The following is an 18,986-nucleotide window of genomic DNA, read 5'->3' on the forward strand; positions in this document are numbered from 1 at the left end:
TTGTACATATGTCCATTTACGTCTATTTTATTTGTAGTGTTGAAGAAGTAAACACGGAAAAGTTGTTTGCCACCAGAATTATACTTTACACAAGCAGCTTCTTCTACGATTATTTCAGACTTAACCCCTTTGGCAGTTGATGCCCTTCTCTTTATTTCACACTGCCTGTCCTCGCAAGTCTTATAATATTCAAATGTTTGTGATTTTAGCACCTCATATGCAGCAGACGACAGATTTTCTATGACAAGGGTACCGTGCTTGTCACTTACCTCCATCTTCTTCTGTGGTATAGTTGTACCAAGTAACTTTTTCTGTACAGCCTTTCTGGGGTTTACCTTGTAGTGTCGTTTCTCAGTTTTGATATCTTGTATAGGGGTGTAGATGCTCCTGGGGACTCGCAACCGTTGGGTCCTCTCGGAGCCAGTGTGTTTTTCCAGTTCCATCGTGACTGTCTGGATCTGAATGTCTGTAACGCGCTATGTACCAAATATGGATAAGTAGCAATAAGTGTGGGTAGAGCCAAAAGTGACCTAGTTAAAAATTATATATATCAGTGTATTTATTGTTATTTCGACGTAGAATTGTATTACTTTTTTACATCGCAGAGTTATTTCGTATGGTTCATGCACACAGTCCGCAAAGCCACAAGTACATAGACAGAAGTATCAGTTTGCTCGAAATATAGCCTTTTGGCCTAGCAATTTGGGTATTGATAATTGTTTATCATACAGAGTTGATAGTGGTCTGGTTAGCGTTCTATTATCACAGCTTGTCTCTGTGGGGGGATCTACACATACTATCAGACCACATTCATATAAAAATAAAATAAAATGTGCTTCAAATCTTTGAAAGCCTTTAAAACAGTTTGTTTAAAAATAAGAATGAAAATTCTCTATTTAAGGTTCAAACCACTAGTATATTGCACTAGAACCTGCTCACTTCCACAGTCCTTCAAATGCTACGTCACCAGCATACATCTACTCACGAACGCATAAAATTGGTTTGTTTTTAAAATATAAAACCGTTTCGGACAACGCCAATGTTCATAAGATACGGTAAAAACACGAAATAAAAACAGTTAAAACGTTCTTGGTCCTCTCAGAGCTATGTACATTTTACGAAAACAAGATGGCCGACATGCATAACATGGGGGAAACGTGTGATTTTTTGTGATACACAAACCATGAAAGTCAGTCTTTTCAGCTATATTCACTTCAAACTGGACGTCAACGTGAGTATTTACAGTTCCTCCACTTCAACACGTTAGTTAAAGCTAATAAAACTGCAATGAAACTCTAAAAACTTGTTAAAAAATTTGTGTATAAAATTTTGCGTCCACTGTCTTCTTTTGCACAGTCCTTGAATGCATACAGTAATACAATACAGTTTCTTTGATCTAAACGTCAGCAAAAATAGAAACTGTATCAGGAGAAAAATTCTTGTTCTTATTCCGCCACTTATTAAATTACAAAATACCATTACTCGCTATAATAATTAATTGTTTACCACTTGCAATTAATTTCTCGTATTAATTATGAATCATAGGTAACACTTGTTTACAGTAAAAAGCTGTGATGATGATGCCCGAAACCGTCTTTAATGTTCTGTACTGTACTAATTACCGGTTTTATATTACTCAAATGGTACAACTTCTTGCTAATCAAGCTGCGATAGACTCTCACTTCATGCCCGACGTCAATAAAAAATAATGGTCGATAGTTAACCCCGCCCTCATAAGCATTCGCGTAACCGATTGGACGATGAACTTCACAGTTTGACGACTGGAAAGTTACCAGATACATCCTTGTCAGCATTTAAATGACCGTGTAATGTGGCTAGAATAATCGATACGCGCGTCATGCTATTCTCTTATCAGTGGATTATCCATTACCCCATGTGGTGTTTATGGCGATTACTTGTGAAAGTAGGTACCGAGTGCTCTTTTAAAACAGGGAATATTGATACACTGATAGGGAAACCTTGATTTTTTTGGACAATCTCAACTTTCTTTTACTGAAGAATACACTGATCGGAAAATTTCAAGCGCCCCGGGGACTCTGATTTCGAATTTCAAGCGCCCCGGCAAGGGGCGCTTAAATGGCCTGGGGAAGACCCTGAAACAAGTACATATCGATATCAAGAATTCGATTTTTAATCGAAATATCAAGTTTTGATATCGAGAAATTGGTTATATTCAGAGGCGTCGGAGCTGGGCGGCAGGGACTGCGGCCGTCGCCCCAATATTTTCGGCAAACATTAAATTTCGCCAAAGACCTTATCATCTTTTTTTATAAATTTCAATACCCGTATATTTGAAAATATCTTTACCACGAAACAAGGTAATCACGCTTTCGCGGTTATGACACGTGTATTGTTGATTGTCATCACCCGCCCGCAGTAATGTACATGTTAATTATGTTGTTAATTGATCGGTCTCTTTTATAACGATAATCCCTTTATTCTTGAGTAAATAAACCTGGTAATCTTTAATTGTCGGTATGATCTAAACCTTTGCTTCTTTTTATTAGTATAAAGGAAAGTATGGCATGAACAAATCTGCTGATATTCAATAGTCCTTAATTACCACAAAATTAAAAACACCTCAAGATACCTGAATTAATTGTAATAACTCAAAGTAAATCGATAATTCTAAAAAACTTTTTAAATGTTTTTTACCACTTTTTGTGTGATTTTAATGTCTACTCCAAACCAACCAACGAATTTCAAATTTTCAATACGGCATTTTGGGAAAAAATCCCATAGAACATTCTATAAACCCACATGATCCCTATTGTTGTGTAGCCTGCTACAAAGTACAAACTGCGACATATAGAGATCAACTCTCCATCGTCTGTTTGTCGATCACAACTTTTGTCATTCAGAATATGCCTGCAATAGACGTGTATTAGGCATAAAAACGCACAAGAATGCGCCATTCGATGCTAAAACTTGAAAAATTTTCCGGACCCCCACCAACAAGAAGGAGATACTCTCTCCCACACCCACCCCGGCCCTCCGCCGTCCCAATGTCAATTTGCTTCCGACGCCCCTGCATATTTTATATCCAGAATCTGATGTTCCTTTATACAGAAATAATTTTCTTATATAAAAAAAATGAATTTTTTTTGTTTAAAAAAATACTGACTATATTTTCAAGTAAGAAATCGATTTATTAATATCAGAAAATAATTTCTTGATATATCCAAAGGATCGATTATGTCAAGATTTTTACATCAAGAATACATTTTATATTAGAAATGTGTATGCGTTTTGAGCAGTATACAAGTATATACATTCCAGTTGATGTTCATTAATCAAAACGTGTGAATAATCATTTTAAATTGATTTTTTTTATGAACGCTGCAAAGTGTGACTTTATGAACAAAGTGACGTCAACCCAATATCCTGATACAGTATGCAAATGTTTAGAAGAATCATCGCAGGCACGTGTTGACGAAAATAAAAAATTACTACAGTATCATGCGTCATATAACACGCATTAAAACATCGATTAGTCGATGAGATACACTAGAGGCATGTAATTTACCTGCTTGTAATGCTAATTGTTGGCGACTAGCAGTATATATAGATAGATAGGCAACGAAGATTATCCAGTATATAAAACTGTGACGGAGTTGCAAGTTTTAACACTTAGTATAATGTAACCCAGCCAGAATAATCCCCGACCACCATGGGGATCGAACCCGGGACCTCCCGGTTCCAAATCAGGCAGACACTCTACCGCGTCGCTATAAAAGCTAGCTCATATAGCAAGGCAGTATAAGTTCTCCTTATACAGAACCCAGCTACACAGTGTATGTGACGGGGTTGCTATTTTAACACTTAGTACAATGTAACCCAGCCAGAATAATCCCCGACCACCATGGGGATCGCACCCGGGACCTCCCGGTTCCAAATCAGGCAGACATTCTACCTCGTCGGTATAAAATCAAGCTCATATAGCAAGGTAGTATAAGTTCTCCTTAAACATAACCAAGCTACAAAACCAAAGTGTATTGTGACCTCACCGGATGTTTACACCGGAAAAAAGTTTTGTGCTTATTCCTGACCCTGACCTTGGAAACCCCCTACGAAGACCTGTCATCAGTGTCATCAGGCAAAACAGGAAACATGGAAGAACACTCAGGTGGACGCGAAATAACTAATGATGTTTCAAAGGAAAATATGAATGGTATTTCGAATTTAAAAGGGTAGCGCTACACAGATTTTACTGTCAGTTAATTTTCCTGACTCAAAAAAGTCGTCGGTCATGATCATAAAGTTTGATAAACAATAGTTCAAGATGTTAAATTGCACATAATAGTGACCTAGACTTTGCTTTGTAAATTAACATAATGTTTTGATAATCAAGATATGTTGGAATGAAAGGAACACAAGGTGTTTTTTCTCTGTTGGGTAGATTTGTCCACTCGACCAAGAAAACATTTTAATCACATGCCTCATTTATCATATTAAGAAACATAAAAAATTTAACTACAAAAGTTCAAAACAGATTTAGGTTGTCAACACTACAATTATATTCATAAGTTGACATTGTTTCAAATATTTAAGGTCAATAATCTCATTATATACCACTGTCTGAATCTGAATGGATACATTGAAGTGACCAAGATTGGCTTTTATTCAACGAAGAGTGCGCATGTAGTTAGTATGACCCAGGCAAATGTCTCACTTTTTCCGATATTGCGGCCTTAAAACACTCAATATATGTTGAGTTTACAGTGCTTTCACTGAATAAATTCCAGTCAAGAATGGTTTGCGGAAAGAACGAGAAGTTAAAATTATCACTGTCAGTGTGTATTGGCTGGAGTTATTGTTCACTGAATTTAACACTATAATTTGATGGATGTAGGCTTCAAACTTCGGAGCCCTAATAGTGCGTTTCGGTCTAAATTGATGCAAATAGTGCTCAATTTTGATAGCCAGTACGTGCCCTTCCACTTTCGTGTATAACAACGTCAATCTCTGGTGGCGTGGCCTCTCTTGTAGTGTGGATGGATTTAGTTTGTCAAGCCTGGCTGATACGCATCCATCGTGTCTCTATTTGTAATCTTTAGTAGTAAAGCATGTTGCAGATTGCTGGACTCGCTCTAGATGAGCGATTATTATGCGGTTTGCTGGCAGCTTTGGGGGCAGTATCTGAGGTTACGTCATAGGAAGCCTAGTGTAGAGTTGGCCATTTTGTTATGTTTGAGATGTTGGTTTTCCATTCTCAAGTCATTGGAGAAAGTAATACCTAAGAATGTCTTCTCTTGGATTTTTTTGAGAATTGTGAACTGTCACTGGAGGTTTTTAGACTTGAATTCCAAACTGTAATAAGAATCCGTCTATTAAAACTCTTGTGTAAAACAGCCAATGTAATGTCCTTTTTTACCTATTTGAATACAACACCTAATTATGATCTTAATTTCAAAAAGGGAAACAAATATTTTCCTGGATTTCTAGAAATAGCATTAGACATTGACCATCTCAACCAAAGATCAAACATTAAATATTTGCTTGTTTGATTGATTTACTGTTAAAAAAAACCCACAAAATTATTATAAAAAACACATAAATAACAAATTGGATTGTGTGAATGTTCAAGGGAGATTGGTAAGCAACTGATAAGCATAAAACAAGATCATACAATATGATGATGATTACTTCTTTGGTTGTGTGACTGCTATAGAGATTCACAAGCAGGTGACATGCAAAATCAAACATCGTGCATTACATATTTGCGTGTGTGGATGTTTAATTGAGCTTTTAAAAGGGTTGACCTGCAAAAGCAAAAGATACTACTCAACATGTTTCTAAAAGAAGGATTTAATGAGCAATTCACCTGCAAAGCTACTCACCATAACTTGTAACATATTTGCTTGTGTGACCTTTCCAAAGCAACTGATCAGCGAAAACCACAGATAATAAATTATAATGTAAAATGATTATAACATGGAGATTCAGAAGCACCTAATCTGCACAAACTGAAGTTGATAGATTGTAAATGAGACTTGTTCTGGGAAAACTGGACTTAATCCATGTGCATAAAATATAGTCTCAGATTAGCCTGTGCTGTCTGCATAGGCTTATCTTGAATGACGCTTCTGCCTTTATGGAATTTTCTATTTGAAGGAATCTCTTCTAAACAAATAACCAGGAAAATCCAGTTTAAGCAAAAGTGTCGTCTCTGATAAGCCTGTGCTGAATGAACAGGCAATTCTGGGAAGACACTGCACACATGTATGAAGCCCAGTTTTCTCAATTTTTACGGGTGTTTGCTTGTATAAATGTTTCAGAGAGATTTCACAAGCAGCTCACCGATGTTTCCCAGTACTCTCTGTCAGGCCTGTGTGCTGTGTCCCTTGTACAACTGTTCCAGGAGGAATGCCACACGTAAGGAAATCAGGTTCCAACATTGGAGTCTTGCTGCGGGGAAACAGGGCTTATTACTTTTTGTTTAAAAAGTTGTCTCAGATAAGCCCGAGAAGTCAATTTACATTTTTTTTGATTATGCAGAAACCTAATCAAATACTTTTACTTGGACCTTTTTAGATTAATGTCTTTATAATTATCATGTTATACACGCTTCATTTCCCTTACTTGTAATACTTGTTTTATTATAGAGATTTCAAGATGAAGGCTCTTGAGAAGATCCTTCTAGACTTGGGACAATCAAAACAGGTAAAACTATTAACAGAGTTCAATATAGCCTAGCTCTGGAAAAACAGGCTTTCATGCTTGTGTGTTAAGTGTCATCCCAGATAAGCCTGTTCAGTCTTCAGTTAAGTGTCATCCCAGATAAGCCTGTTCAGTCTTCAGTTAAGTGTCATCCCAGATAAGCCTGTTCAGTCTTCAGTTAAGTGTCATCCCAGATAAGCCTGTTCAGTCTTCAGTTAAGTGTCATCCCAGATAAGCCTGTTCAGTCTTCAGTTAAGTGTCATCCCAGATAAGCCTGTTCAGTCTTCAGTTAAGTGTCAGCCCAGATAAGCCTGTTCAGTCTTCAGTTAAGTGTCATCCCAGATAAGCCTGTTCAGTCTTCAGTTAAGTGTCAGCCCAGATAAGCCTGTTCAGTCTTCAGTTAAGTGTCAGCCCAGATAAGCCTGTTCAGTCTTCAGTTAAGTGTCAGCCCAGATAAGCCTGTTCAGTCTTCACAGGCTACTAAGGGACTACACTTTTTGCTTTTATGTTTTTTTTACTTCAAAGTAAATCTTTTCTGAGCAAAAATCCAGGAAAGGCGGAAAGTGTCGTCCCTGATAAGCCTGTGCAGACCGCACAGGCTCATCTTGAATTACACTTAAAATATGCATTAAGCCCTATTTTCCTAGAGGAAGACTAGATTTTTTTTTAAATACAGTTGAAATAAAATATACCAGTCATTTAATTATATGCAAAACATTAACAATTATTCAGTATTTTATCCGAGCAGCATGTCACTGCATTAATTGAAAGCACATTGTGATATAGATTGATTAAGGAAGTAAATATGAATGAAGGAAGTTAGACTGAGATAAGGAAGTGTAACTTAGTGGTTCACTTGATAATCCTAATAAAGATTAAACCTTTGACCATCATGCAAATTAACCTTGATATCCCTTTTTGACTTATTGCAAGAATGCAGCAAAATGGCATATTCACTGTATATCCCCTGCATACGTTCAGTTAGGTATTAACACAGTGAATATTCTCTCTATTGACATATATAGAAAAAAACTTATTTAGTACCAATGATTTATTGATGAATGTCTACACAAAATAATGCTCTAATATTCATACATTTTACAATTCTTAAAAAAATGTACTGTTATAAAATAAAAGTGGGCATGTCCATAGTAGAGCTTCATGTACTTTCTCCATGTGCGGGAAAAGTGTTCCGTGGACATCTTTTTATAATAGTGAATATGAAAAATAATTATTTTGTTGAGTGATAATTAAAACACAACTGGTATGTTAAACACAAGTGGGTCTGACCTACTGTCATCCAAGTGGTCATGGTTTATCTGTTCAACTGGTGTAGATGGGTAGTTTTAATAATTGTTGGAATGAAGATACTACTACAAGCAAAGATTTAGCACAGCTTTTTTGACCAGCCTAGCATAAATTGTTATAGATGTGAACCAAGTGTAAAGGAAGTAATTCCCTGGCCCGATGAAAACTATGCATTTTAGAAAAATATTACCACTCCTGTAGCAGCAGCTTTGTTTAGATCACATGATTGGCATCATAATTGCATTATTTTAATACTTTCAGGGAATCGCTTTGGTATAGCATACTTTAAAAGAATCAAATGGTTTTAATCTGTATCTAAAATTAAATAGTACTATCAATACATTTGAGTTCATGCAAATGCCCTTCTCTGGCAAGAGATTTGAGCAACTGGAAAAAAGAGACAATATTGAAAGGTATGACACTTTTGCCTGGACTGGATTTTTGTTGAGAAGTGACCTTAAAACCAAAAATTTCATATCAGTGGAAAGTGTCGTCCCTGATTAGCCTGTCCACACTGCACAGATGAATATGGAAGGACACTTTACGCAGATGAATTTAACCCAGTTTTCCCTTTTTCAGACCAATGACTCTATGATAGCCCTGCTAGATGGAGAGATTATTGACAACACAGACACGTTCGTGGACAACCTTTTGAAGGATCCGGAACTTAAGCAGAGTCGCCTGCCCCTGGTTAGGGACCTACTATGCATTTCTATAGCACAAGGTAATCTTGGATTTGTAGTTCTAAAGCTGAAGGCGATCTAAAATTGCCTGAAGAAAATCAAACTCATCTGAATCACAGATAATATCAGATTAAAGCCAGTTCACAGCACTTAAGTGTCCTATGTCAGTTCACATCACTAAAGTGTCCTATGTCAGTTCACATCACTTAAGTGTCCTATGTCAGTTCACATCACTAAAGTGTCCTATGTCAGTTCACATCACTAAAGTGTCCTATGTCAGTTCACATCACTAAAGTGTCCTATGTCAGTTCACAACACTAAAGTGTCCTATGTCAGTTCACTTCACTAAAGTGTCCTATGTCAGTTCACATCACTCAAGTGTCCTATGTCAGTTCACATCACTTAAGTGTCCTATGTCAGTTCACATCACTAAAGTGTCCTATGTCAGTTCACATCACTAAAGTGTCCTATGTCAGTTCACAGCACTAAAGTGTCCTATGTCAGTTCACATCACTAAAGTGTCCTATGTCAGTTCACATCACTAAAGTGTCCTATGTCAGTTCACAGCACTAAAGTGTCCTATGTCAGTTCACATCACTAAAGTGTCCTATGTCAGTTCACATCACTAAAGTGTCCTAATATATGAGCAGCGTTGTGGGAAATCTGGGCTAAATGCGTGTGCGTAAAGTGTCGCACAGGCTAATTACAGACAAAACTTTCCGCTTAAACATGATTTTTATGAAGAGGAGATTTCCTTTAAAAAAATTTTTATCTAAAAGCGGAAAAAGTTGTCCCTGATTAGCCTGTGAGGACAGCTAAGGCTTATCTGAGAAGACACTTGATAACTCATTCATTAACCCTTTCAGTGCGGGCACCGAATTTTGAAGGCCTGTGCAAACAGTTTGGATCCAGATGAGACGCCACAGAATCCAAACTGTTTGCTATTCTGATATTATTCTTTGAAAAAAAATGAAGAAAATGCTAATTTTAGAAATCTAGCAGACGACATTTTAGCAGACGACAAATTTCCCCGCATGCAAAGGGCTAAGTCCAGTTTTCCCAGAATGAGAACTCATATTGCAAATTTATTTGTATATTGATTTTATATACATATATTGCAAATGAATACAATCCTTAGAATGAAAAAAAAAGATTTGCATATTTTTAGGCACCTATGACGCAAGGATGAGAACACTGATCAGACATGTTGCTTGGCAACTACGTGTTTCTGATGAAGAGTTACAAGACTTGGAATCTGACCTTGCAGAAAGCCTTGAGTATGAAGTGTATGTCATGACAGAGTAAGTAGTAACCAATACTAGAGTATGGAGCATTTGTCATGACAGCATAAGCAGACTTTTATGTAGTGTTTGTGTATTAAGCGCATATCATGCCAAAGAAAGTCCCTGTATAATCAACCCTCCAATATAAAACCTATGTCATGACAGACGGGTATGAAGCCTAGGTCATGACGAGGCGAGATGAGTTGTAACCAATACTAGAGTACTGAGCCTTTGTCATGATATAGTGAGTTGTGGTGTAACCAATACTTGAATATGAAGTGTATATCATGACTGAGTTAGTTGAGTTGTAACTGTTACAGAAAGATATAAGAGCCTAGAAATACGAAACCTAGGCTTAATAGATATTGTAGTCTTGGATAAAAATCTCATGAAGCCATGCCGTGTTAGAGGCTGTGTCTCTGTTGTAAATCATGGAGTGTTAGACCAATGTCCTGTCAGGAAGTTTCCCTGATATAATGTGATAACTATGTCATGAAAGAAAGTGTCCCTGATATAATGTGAGACCTATGTCATGACATGAAATGTCACTGATATAATCACAGACCTATTTCATGACAGGAGGTGTCCCAGATATATATGTGAGACCTATGTCATGACATGGAGTGTCCCTGATACAATGTGAGACATATGTCATGACATGAAGTGTCCCTGATATAATGTGAGACATATGTCATGACAGAAAGTGTCCTTGATATAATGTGAGACCTATGTCATGACATGAAGTGTCCCTGATATAAACCGAGACGTATGTCATGTCAGGAAGTGTCCCTGATATAATGTGAGACCTATGTTATGACAGGAAATGTCCCTGATATAATGTGAGACATATGTCATGACAGGAAGTGTTCCTGATATAATGTGAGACATATGTCATGACAGGAAGTGTCCCTGATATAATGTGAGACATATGTTATGACAGGAAGTGTCCCTGATATAATGTGAGTCTTATGCTATGACAATAAGTGTCCCTGATAAAATGTGAGACCTATGTCATGACAGAAAGTGTCCCTGATATAATGTGAGACCTATGTTATGACAGGAAGTGTCCCTGATATAATGTGAGACATATGTCATGACAGGAAGTGTCCCTGATATAATGTGAGACCTATGTCATGACATAAAGTGTCCCTGATATAATGTGAGACATATGTCATGACAGGAAGTGTCCCTGATATAATGTGAGACATATGTCATGACAGGAAGTGTCCCTGATATAATGTGAGACATATGTCATGTCAGGAAGTGTCCCTGATATAATGTTAGACCTATGTCATGACCGGAAGTGTCCCTGATATAATGTGATACCTATGTCATGACAGGAAGTGTCCCTGATATAATGTGATACCTATGTCATGGCAGGAAGTGTCCCTGATATAATGTGAGACCTATGCCATGACATGAAGTGTCCCTTATATAATGTGATACCTATGTCATGGCAGTAAGTGTCTCTGATATAAAGTGATACCTATGTCATGACTGGAAGTGTCCCTGATATTACATGAGACCTATGTCATGACAGGAAGTGTCCCTGATATAATGTGATACCTCTGTCATGGCAGTAAGTGTCCCTGATATAAAGTGATACCTATGTCATGACTGGAAGTGTCCCTGATATAACATGAGACCTATGTCATGACAGGAAGTGTCCCTGATATAAAGTGATACCTTTGTGGTGACAGGAAAAGTGTGCTAATTAAATAAACTGTTATTGTATAATTTGATTTTAAGTTAAAAAGCAACTTGCAAAATCACTGAAATTTATTCTTTAGAATTATTTTTGCCGTTATTATAATGGTGTCATGGAGTATGTTATATTTACTGCTAAAATAATCATTGGAGTGTCCACCTGGGAACACTTGGTTTAACCCTTTCCAACTCAGAGGAAAAGTGAAAATGGCTATGTGCAAACAGCATAAAACCAGAATAGCCTGCAAGGAACTCACAGTCTGTTAAGGTTTTATGCTGTTTGCTGCTCATCAGTAACAAAGGGTTGGAAATGAAGCCTTTTAAACTTCAATCTAGTAAGAAAGGTCTTTAATTAAATTTGACTTTCTAAGGGACTACAAATGCATCAAAATACATTTCTAAGATGTAAAGGGTTAATGCATGTGTGTTAAGTTTCGTCACAGATTAGTGTGGACAGTCACAAAGGCTTATCAGGGATGACTTTTTCCACTAAAATAGAATGTTTGTTAAGATGAGACTTTCTTCTTTGTTTAGAAGAGATCTCCTATAAGCGAAAAAATCCATATAATGAAAAAGTTAAGTCATGCACAGACTAATTTGGTACAACATTTTATGCACATGCATTAAGGCATGTATTCCCAAAATGAGGCTCACTTTAAGAGTATGGGGTCTTCATTTTCTCTTAAGCAAAGCTCATTAAAGACAATTCAATATTATGCTATGTGATTTAAATATTTGAAACTCATTTAAATAATGTAGATACTGTTGTAGGAATAACTTTTTCTTCCTCTCTTTTTTGCCAAATTTCAATTATTAACAATTCATTACTTTAGTGCAACAGGATGTTTCAGGTATACAAGTATGTTGTACTTTGGTATTTCTATTGTACCAATTTCATTAAAATGGATTATTATGCTCCCGTTATGTAGGCATTTAGCAGCCGAATTCTCCGTCCATTTGTCTGTCTGTCCGTCTGGTATTACGTTTCTGGAGTTTTTTTCCTAAAAGCTTTCAGATATTTACCTCATTGTTAGTGTGTCAGTCCACGTTAATGACTTAAAGATCAAATTCGAGTTTTCGTCTGGTCCATTGATTTTTGGCGAAGTTACAGGCATCGGACTAGGACAATCAACATGTTCTCTAGAATAACAGTTTTCCTAAACGCTTGCAGATATTTACCTGAATTTTGTTTGGTAAGTCTACCTACATGGCATTGGTTTTTTACCATGTTACATGCCTTGGACTTTGGAATTTTCTGTAAAATGACACTTTTCCTGAATTGTTTCTGTTTAAGCTTTTAGATACTTACCTCAGTGTCCGACAAATCCATTGCCCGGAGCCCGGGGGCTACCGAAATTTTTCATCGGGCTACTGAAATTTTCCAGCTGACGCCCGCCGGGCTACTATAAATCTATAAGAGCGGTAGCCCGGTTTATTGACAGACATACGTAGAATAAACACGCTGACCATGTGTTTGTACACCGTGTATTGCTTATAATCCGATAACAAAGTGCAATCAATTATCTAATCAGTCATCAATAACTTGCGGTAATGTCTGAAACAGTAACAGTGTATTTTAATCATCCAATCAGAATCAACATTTGTCGTCTGCTAATAATATAATGAGAGCCGGTTGGATAGTTGGCGCACATGATGCAACATCATTTCGCAGTTTGGAATTCTTTGTTTACCGCAACAATGAGTAATAGCAACAACGTTTTTGATGTTGTTAAATATCGAAGGACGCCAAACATTAAATAAATCAAAACAATAGCGGATTCTTCAAAACCGTAAGGAAACCGAAAATGAATATTAATGACAACTTTGTGAACGCGGTTAACACCTGCTAATTACTTTGCATTGTCAATTAATAATTGGATTAATCGACTGTTTATCAATAATCCCATATATACCCGATTTATATTTTTAAAACCAAATTATGGGTGGGTAATATAGACAATAAGAGTCATAAACACAAACGTTTGAAATTTTCTTAAGTGTCAAATGAATTTCGGCGTATGGTTCTATTTAAAGATATGATGAAATAAGCTCCCAATCAGGACCGTTGTATTGCAACATGCGTAAATAACCTGCCACGGTTTGCACGCGTTGTGTACAGCTATTTTAGATTACAAAATTCTACATTTAAGAAATGAATTTCTTTGTCCTGATAAAAAGCGTGCGAAAATTGGCGTGGGTGTATTTATTTGTAAATAAAAAATTTCGTAGCGGGTACAACATTGAGATCATTTAATTTCCATTAAAAGTTTCGTTGTGAATTTTAACTAAAGTACCGGGATATATCGCGAATTATTTGGCATTGACATTTTCTCTTAATAAAATATCATGTAAACACGAGTTCCTTCATTATTGAAACAATTATTGTATTGTATACTGACTGCACACAAGTGTCGTAACATACGGATGCAATACGTAAATTCGGACAGTACTTAAAGTCAGACACAAGTAAATAAATGCTTTAATACTCTTGATTTCTTGAAACTCGGTATTTGTTGTTAAAAAGGGCAATTGCATTGATTAACACCATACGAGTCAATCGTATTGATCATCTAAACGCTTTATTTACGTTAACGACTTAACGTGCTGTCCGAATTTAAGTACACATACATGTGCACATACATGTAATATCTACATGTAGTATATGTTTTTCTTTGGTACATTTACATTTAGGTACACGGTGCCTGTACTGTAACATTAATTTACGATATTAACTACATGTACATCAGACTACTTGCTGTTTTATGTATATGTATGTATACATATTATGTATATGTAAATGAAGAAATAAAATAAAGATGAAAACCTGCCTCTTATCATTTTGTAGGAAAATTTTATGGGCTACCAAATATTTTTATTGGTAGCCCAGTGGGCTACCTGAAAAATAAGAAATTTGTCGGACACTGCTTACCTGATTTTGTTGTATGAGTAACATACATGTCTTTCAGCTCAAGGCTCAAGAGTTTTGTTATTGTCCTTTGACAATTGACAAAGTTACAAAGTGCAGTAAGGGGCATTGTGTTTCACAAACACAGCTCTTGTTTTTCTATGTGTGTACCTAAATAATGATTGTTGTTATCCATAAAAGCCATGTAAGGCACAACTGAAGAACGATTTTGACTTGATGGCTGTTGAACTGATATTATATCCATAAGTAACAAGAGATGAAGTTGTACTAAAAAATTGATTACTTTTTTTCTTTCAAATTCCATACATATAAGGTGAGATAATTCAATTTAAATGTTATATACCACACCAAAAGAACTTCCAGAGACATTTCTTAAACATTCCTATTTTGTTAGCTGACATGGCTGTCGGTAAAAGCTTTAAAGTTCGAATCCTGTTAGATAGTTGTCTGTCAATTGAACTGATATTTTATTTTGTTTTATTTGTTTAGAGCATAGTTGTTGTACGTGTAAGGTGTTGTCAGTTTTACAATTGGTATCACTTGTTGTTGTCTTAAAAAGCAGTTAAATATATCAAATTGACTGTTCTCAAATTTTAAGTTAAAAAAAATAATTTTTTAGTGTATGCAATATGCTTACATTTCGTTGTTTTTCCTTACGCCAACAATGAGCATGATTTTTTACTGACATTTTCAGCCTAAAATATTGTGAATAATTAAAGTGCAAAACATTTTATGAGATCCTGTTTGTAAATAACTGTTGCATAGCCTAAAATTGCAAGAAATATTAACTAGAGTTTAAAGTTTGGTAAACACAGCAAACCAAACATTTACATAGAAATCAAGTAAGTTTAAATGTGTATTGACACTGGCATGTTTTGGGTACATTGCTACTTTTTTTATTTGGAAAAATGATAAGCAAAATTACAAAGCTATTTATTCAATTACACATTTTAACTGTTTTTATTAACTTAAGGCCAGTACAGAGAAGTTAGCTTAAAAGAGATAATGATTTTGAGTTGATTTTTTTTATTCCAAATTAATAAATATTTCAAATACCTGTGAATTAAGTCAAGTATTGTAAAACGTAAATATCAAAGAGGCAAAATTTGTTGTTGTATTTTCAGAGAAGAACAAAAAGAAAAAGAAAAAAAGGCCAGGAAGAGGAAGATAAAACGCTATGCTTTGATTGGTCTGGCAACAGTTGGGGGCGGGGCTCTTATTGGTAAGCGTTCATTTTCTGTACTTAATTTTGTGGATAGTGTTTTTTTAGGAATCAATTTCTTATTGTTAGTATTATTGAAGTTAATGGGTGCAGCCTTGTATTGGTGAAAACAAGTTTTTGTTAAGGGTCAGTGAAATTACAAATGACTGTTTCTTTTTTATGACCATTTTTAAGAACATATAAAAATTCATCATGATTATTAGCCGGATTTTTTTCGAAAAAATCTCGGCTTATAGATTGATGTTGTCGGGCGGGGGGGGGGGGGGCGGGCGGGCGGGCGGGGTGGCGGCGTGCTCGAAAATGTTAAAGTTCTTATTTCATGGTATAACTTTGGTATGCTTGGTCCTAGAGTCTTCAAACTTGACATGAAGGTTGGCCAGGATTAACAGATGACCACTGGTCATTTCAAGGTCATTCATTTGAAGGTCAAGGTCACTGTGACCTTCAATATAAAAAATGTTAAAGTTGTTATAACTTTGGTATGCTTGGACCTAGAGTCTTGAAACTTGACATGAAGGTTGGCCATAACTAGTTAGTAACCACTGGTCATTTCAAGGTCATTCATTTGAAGGTCAAGGTCACTGTGACCTTGAATGTAAAAATGTTAAAGTTCTTATTTCATGGTATAACTTTGGTATGCTTGGACCTAGAGTCTTCAAACTTGACATGAAGGTTGGCCAGGATTAACAGATGACCACTGGTCATTTCAAGGTCATTCATTTGAAGGTGAAGGTCACTGTGACCTTCAATATAAAAATGTTAAAGTTGTTATAACTTTGGTATGCTTGGACCTAGAGTCTTGAAACTTGACATGAAGGTTGGCCAGAACTAGTAAGTAACCACTGGACATTTCAAGGTCATTCATTTGAAGGTCAAGGTCACTGTGACCTTGAATGTAAAAATGTTAAAGTTGTTATAACTTTGGTATGCTTGGACCTAGAGTCTTGAAACTTGACATGAAGGTTGGCCAGAACTAGTAAGTAACCACTGGACATTTCAAGGTCATTCATTTGAAGGTCAAGGTCACTGTGACCTTGAATGTAAAAATGTTAAAGTTCTTATTTCATGTTATAACTTTGGTATGCTTGTACCTAGAGTCTTCAAACTTGAAATAAAGATTGGCCAGTACTAGAAGATGACCACTGGTCATTTCAATGTCATTCATTTGAAGGTCAAGGTCACTGTGACCTTAAATGTTAAAATGTTAAAATTGTTATAACTTTGGTATGCTTGGACATAGAGTCTTCAAACTTGACATGAAGGTTTGCAAGCACACTTAGATGACCACTGGTCATTTCAAGGTCATTCATTCTAAGGTCAAGGTCACTGTGACCTTGAATGTAAAAATGTTAAAGTTCTTATAACTTTGGTAGGTAAAAATGTTAAAGTTCTTATTCCATGTTATAACTTTGGTATGCTTGTACCTAGAGTCTTCAAACTTGACATAAAGGTTGGCCAGTACTAGAAGATCACCACTGCTCATTTCAATGTCATTCATTTGAAGGTCAAGGTCACTGTGACCTTCAATGTTAAAATGTTAAAATTGTTATAACTTTGGTATGCTTGGACCTAGAATCTCAAACTTGACGTAAAGGTTTGCAAGCACACTTAGATGACCACTGGTCATTTCAAGGTCATTCATTTCAATGTCATTCATTTGAAGGTCAAGGTCACTGTGAACTTAAATGTTAAAATGTTAAAATTGTTGTAACTTTGGTATGCTTGGACCTAGAATCTCAAACTTGACGTAAAGGTTTGCAAGCACACTTAGATGACCACTGGTCATTTCAAGGTCATTCATTTGAAGGTCGAGGTCACTGTGACCTTGGATGTAAATATGTTAAAGTTGTTAATACTTTGGTATGCTTAGACCTAGAGTCTTCAAACTTGATATGAAGGTTGGCCAGAACTAGTAGATGACCACTGGTCATTTTAAGGTCAAGGTCACCGTGACCTTGAATGTAAAAATTTTAAAATTCTTATTTCATGGTATAACTTTCTTATGCTTGGACTTACAGTCTTCAAACTGGACATGAAGGTTGGCCAGCACTAGTAGATGACAATTGGTCATTTTAAGGTCATTGAAGGTCAAGGTCACTGTGACCTTGAATGTTAAAAATTAAAAGTTGTTTTAACTTTCGTATGCTTGGACATGGACTTTGCCATGACTAACAGATGACCACTGGTCAAGAGAACAACTGGTCATTTTAAAGTCTTTCAATTGACAGTAATTTAAGTATTGCATTGACAAAAACACGAAAGGTACTTTCCTGTCATTTAAATCAAAAATCCGGCTTCAATGCGGTCATCTCCGACCGCGGAACTCTTGTATAACCACATATTCTAATATTCTCTCCTGCCTGCATACAGTTTCCAACAGATAAAACTTTTGAATAATTATCAAAAATTAAATTATTTGTATTAGCATTTATAAAAACCACACACTATACACTATTAAATAAATACTTATCATACAATAATATTCTTAAAAAATATATATATTTCTGAAATTTAACATGTACCTCTTTAATAGGCTTTAGATATATTATTTATATAAATCTCTGAAACCTCAGTCCTGTATGGCAGGTCTCACAGGTGGACTGGCTGCCCCACTGGTAGCAGCCGGTGCAGGGGCAATCATAGGGGGAGCAGGGGCTGCAGTCCTGGGGTCAACTGCTGGGGTCGCAATCATAGGCTCCCTGTTTGGGGTCGCAGGGGCTGGATTGACAGGTACTATGCTAGATCACACTTTACTTCTCAGAAACAAAGTGAAAAATGGGCATGTGCAACCTGCATAAAACCAGAACAGCCGGAGAGTAACTTGCAGTCTGTTCAGCTGTTTGCTGCTCACCGGTATCTAAGAAATGAAGGCTTTCAAACTTGAACCAATAAAGAAATGTATTAAATTGAATTAGATTTTCTTAGGGACTAAACACACGTCAAAGGGCATATCTGGGTGGTAAAGGGACAAATTTCTGTTGCCAATAGAATACTAGTGCAGCTTATGGACATAACTGATCAATCAGAACTGATCAGTCAGCATTAGATGGGTAGGCGTCATGACATGGGGTTGATTTATGTTTGGGTTTGAATGGACAGGTAAGAAGAATTGATGAGAATGCAAAATTGCATACAGTGAGATAAAAGATTAGGATCTCTAGTACTGTATGATAATG

At 36.2% G+C, this 18,986-nt stretch overlaps 1 protein-coding gene across 4 annotated transcripts in view; it reads left to right on the plus strand.

The window, feature by feature from the left end:
* The first annotated feature begins 4,031 nt into the window (after window positions 1-4,031).
* Window positions 4,032-18,986, plus strand: part of LOC127841557 (transmembrane and coiled-coil domain-containing protein 4-like) — a 37,445-nt gene continuing 22,490 nt past the window's right edge. For 3 of the 4 annotated variants that reach the window (XM_052370474.1, XM_052370475.1, XM_052370477.1), the window contains exons 1-7: window positions 4,032-4,192; window positions 6,300-6,396; window positions 6,627-6,684; window positions 8,569-8,713; window positions 9,841-9,973; window positions 15,713-15,810; window positions 18,397-18,540. In XM_052370474.1, coding sequence (XP_052226434.1) covers window positions 4,132-4,192; window positions 6,300-6,396; window positions 6,627-6,684; window positions 8,569-8,713; window positions 9,841-9,973; window positions 15,713-15,810; window positions 18,397-18,540 — 736 coding nt within the window. In that variant the 5' untranslated portion in view covers window positions 4,032-4,131. The remainder of the gene's footprint in view (window positions 4,193-6,299; window positions 6,397-6,626; window positions 6,685-8,568; window positions 8,714-9,840; window positions 9,974-15,712; window positions 15,811-18,396; window positions 18,541-18,986) is intronic. The other variant, XM_052370476.1, reaches the window with a different exon arrangement.

Source organism: Dreissena polymorpha, chromosome 8, assembly GCF_020536995.1.
Source record: "Dreissena polymorpha isolate Duluth1 chromosome 8, UMN_Dpol_1.0, whole genome shotgun sequence".
Lineage (NCBI taxonomy): Eukaryota > Metazoa > Mollusca > Bivalvia > Myida > Dreissenidae > Dreissena > Dreissena polymorpha.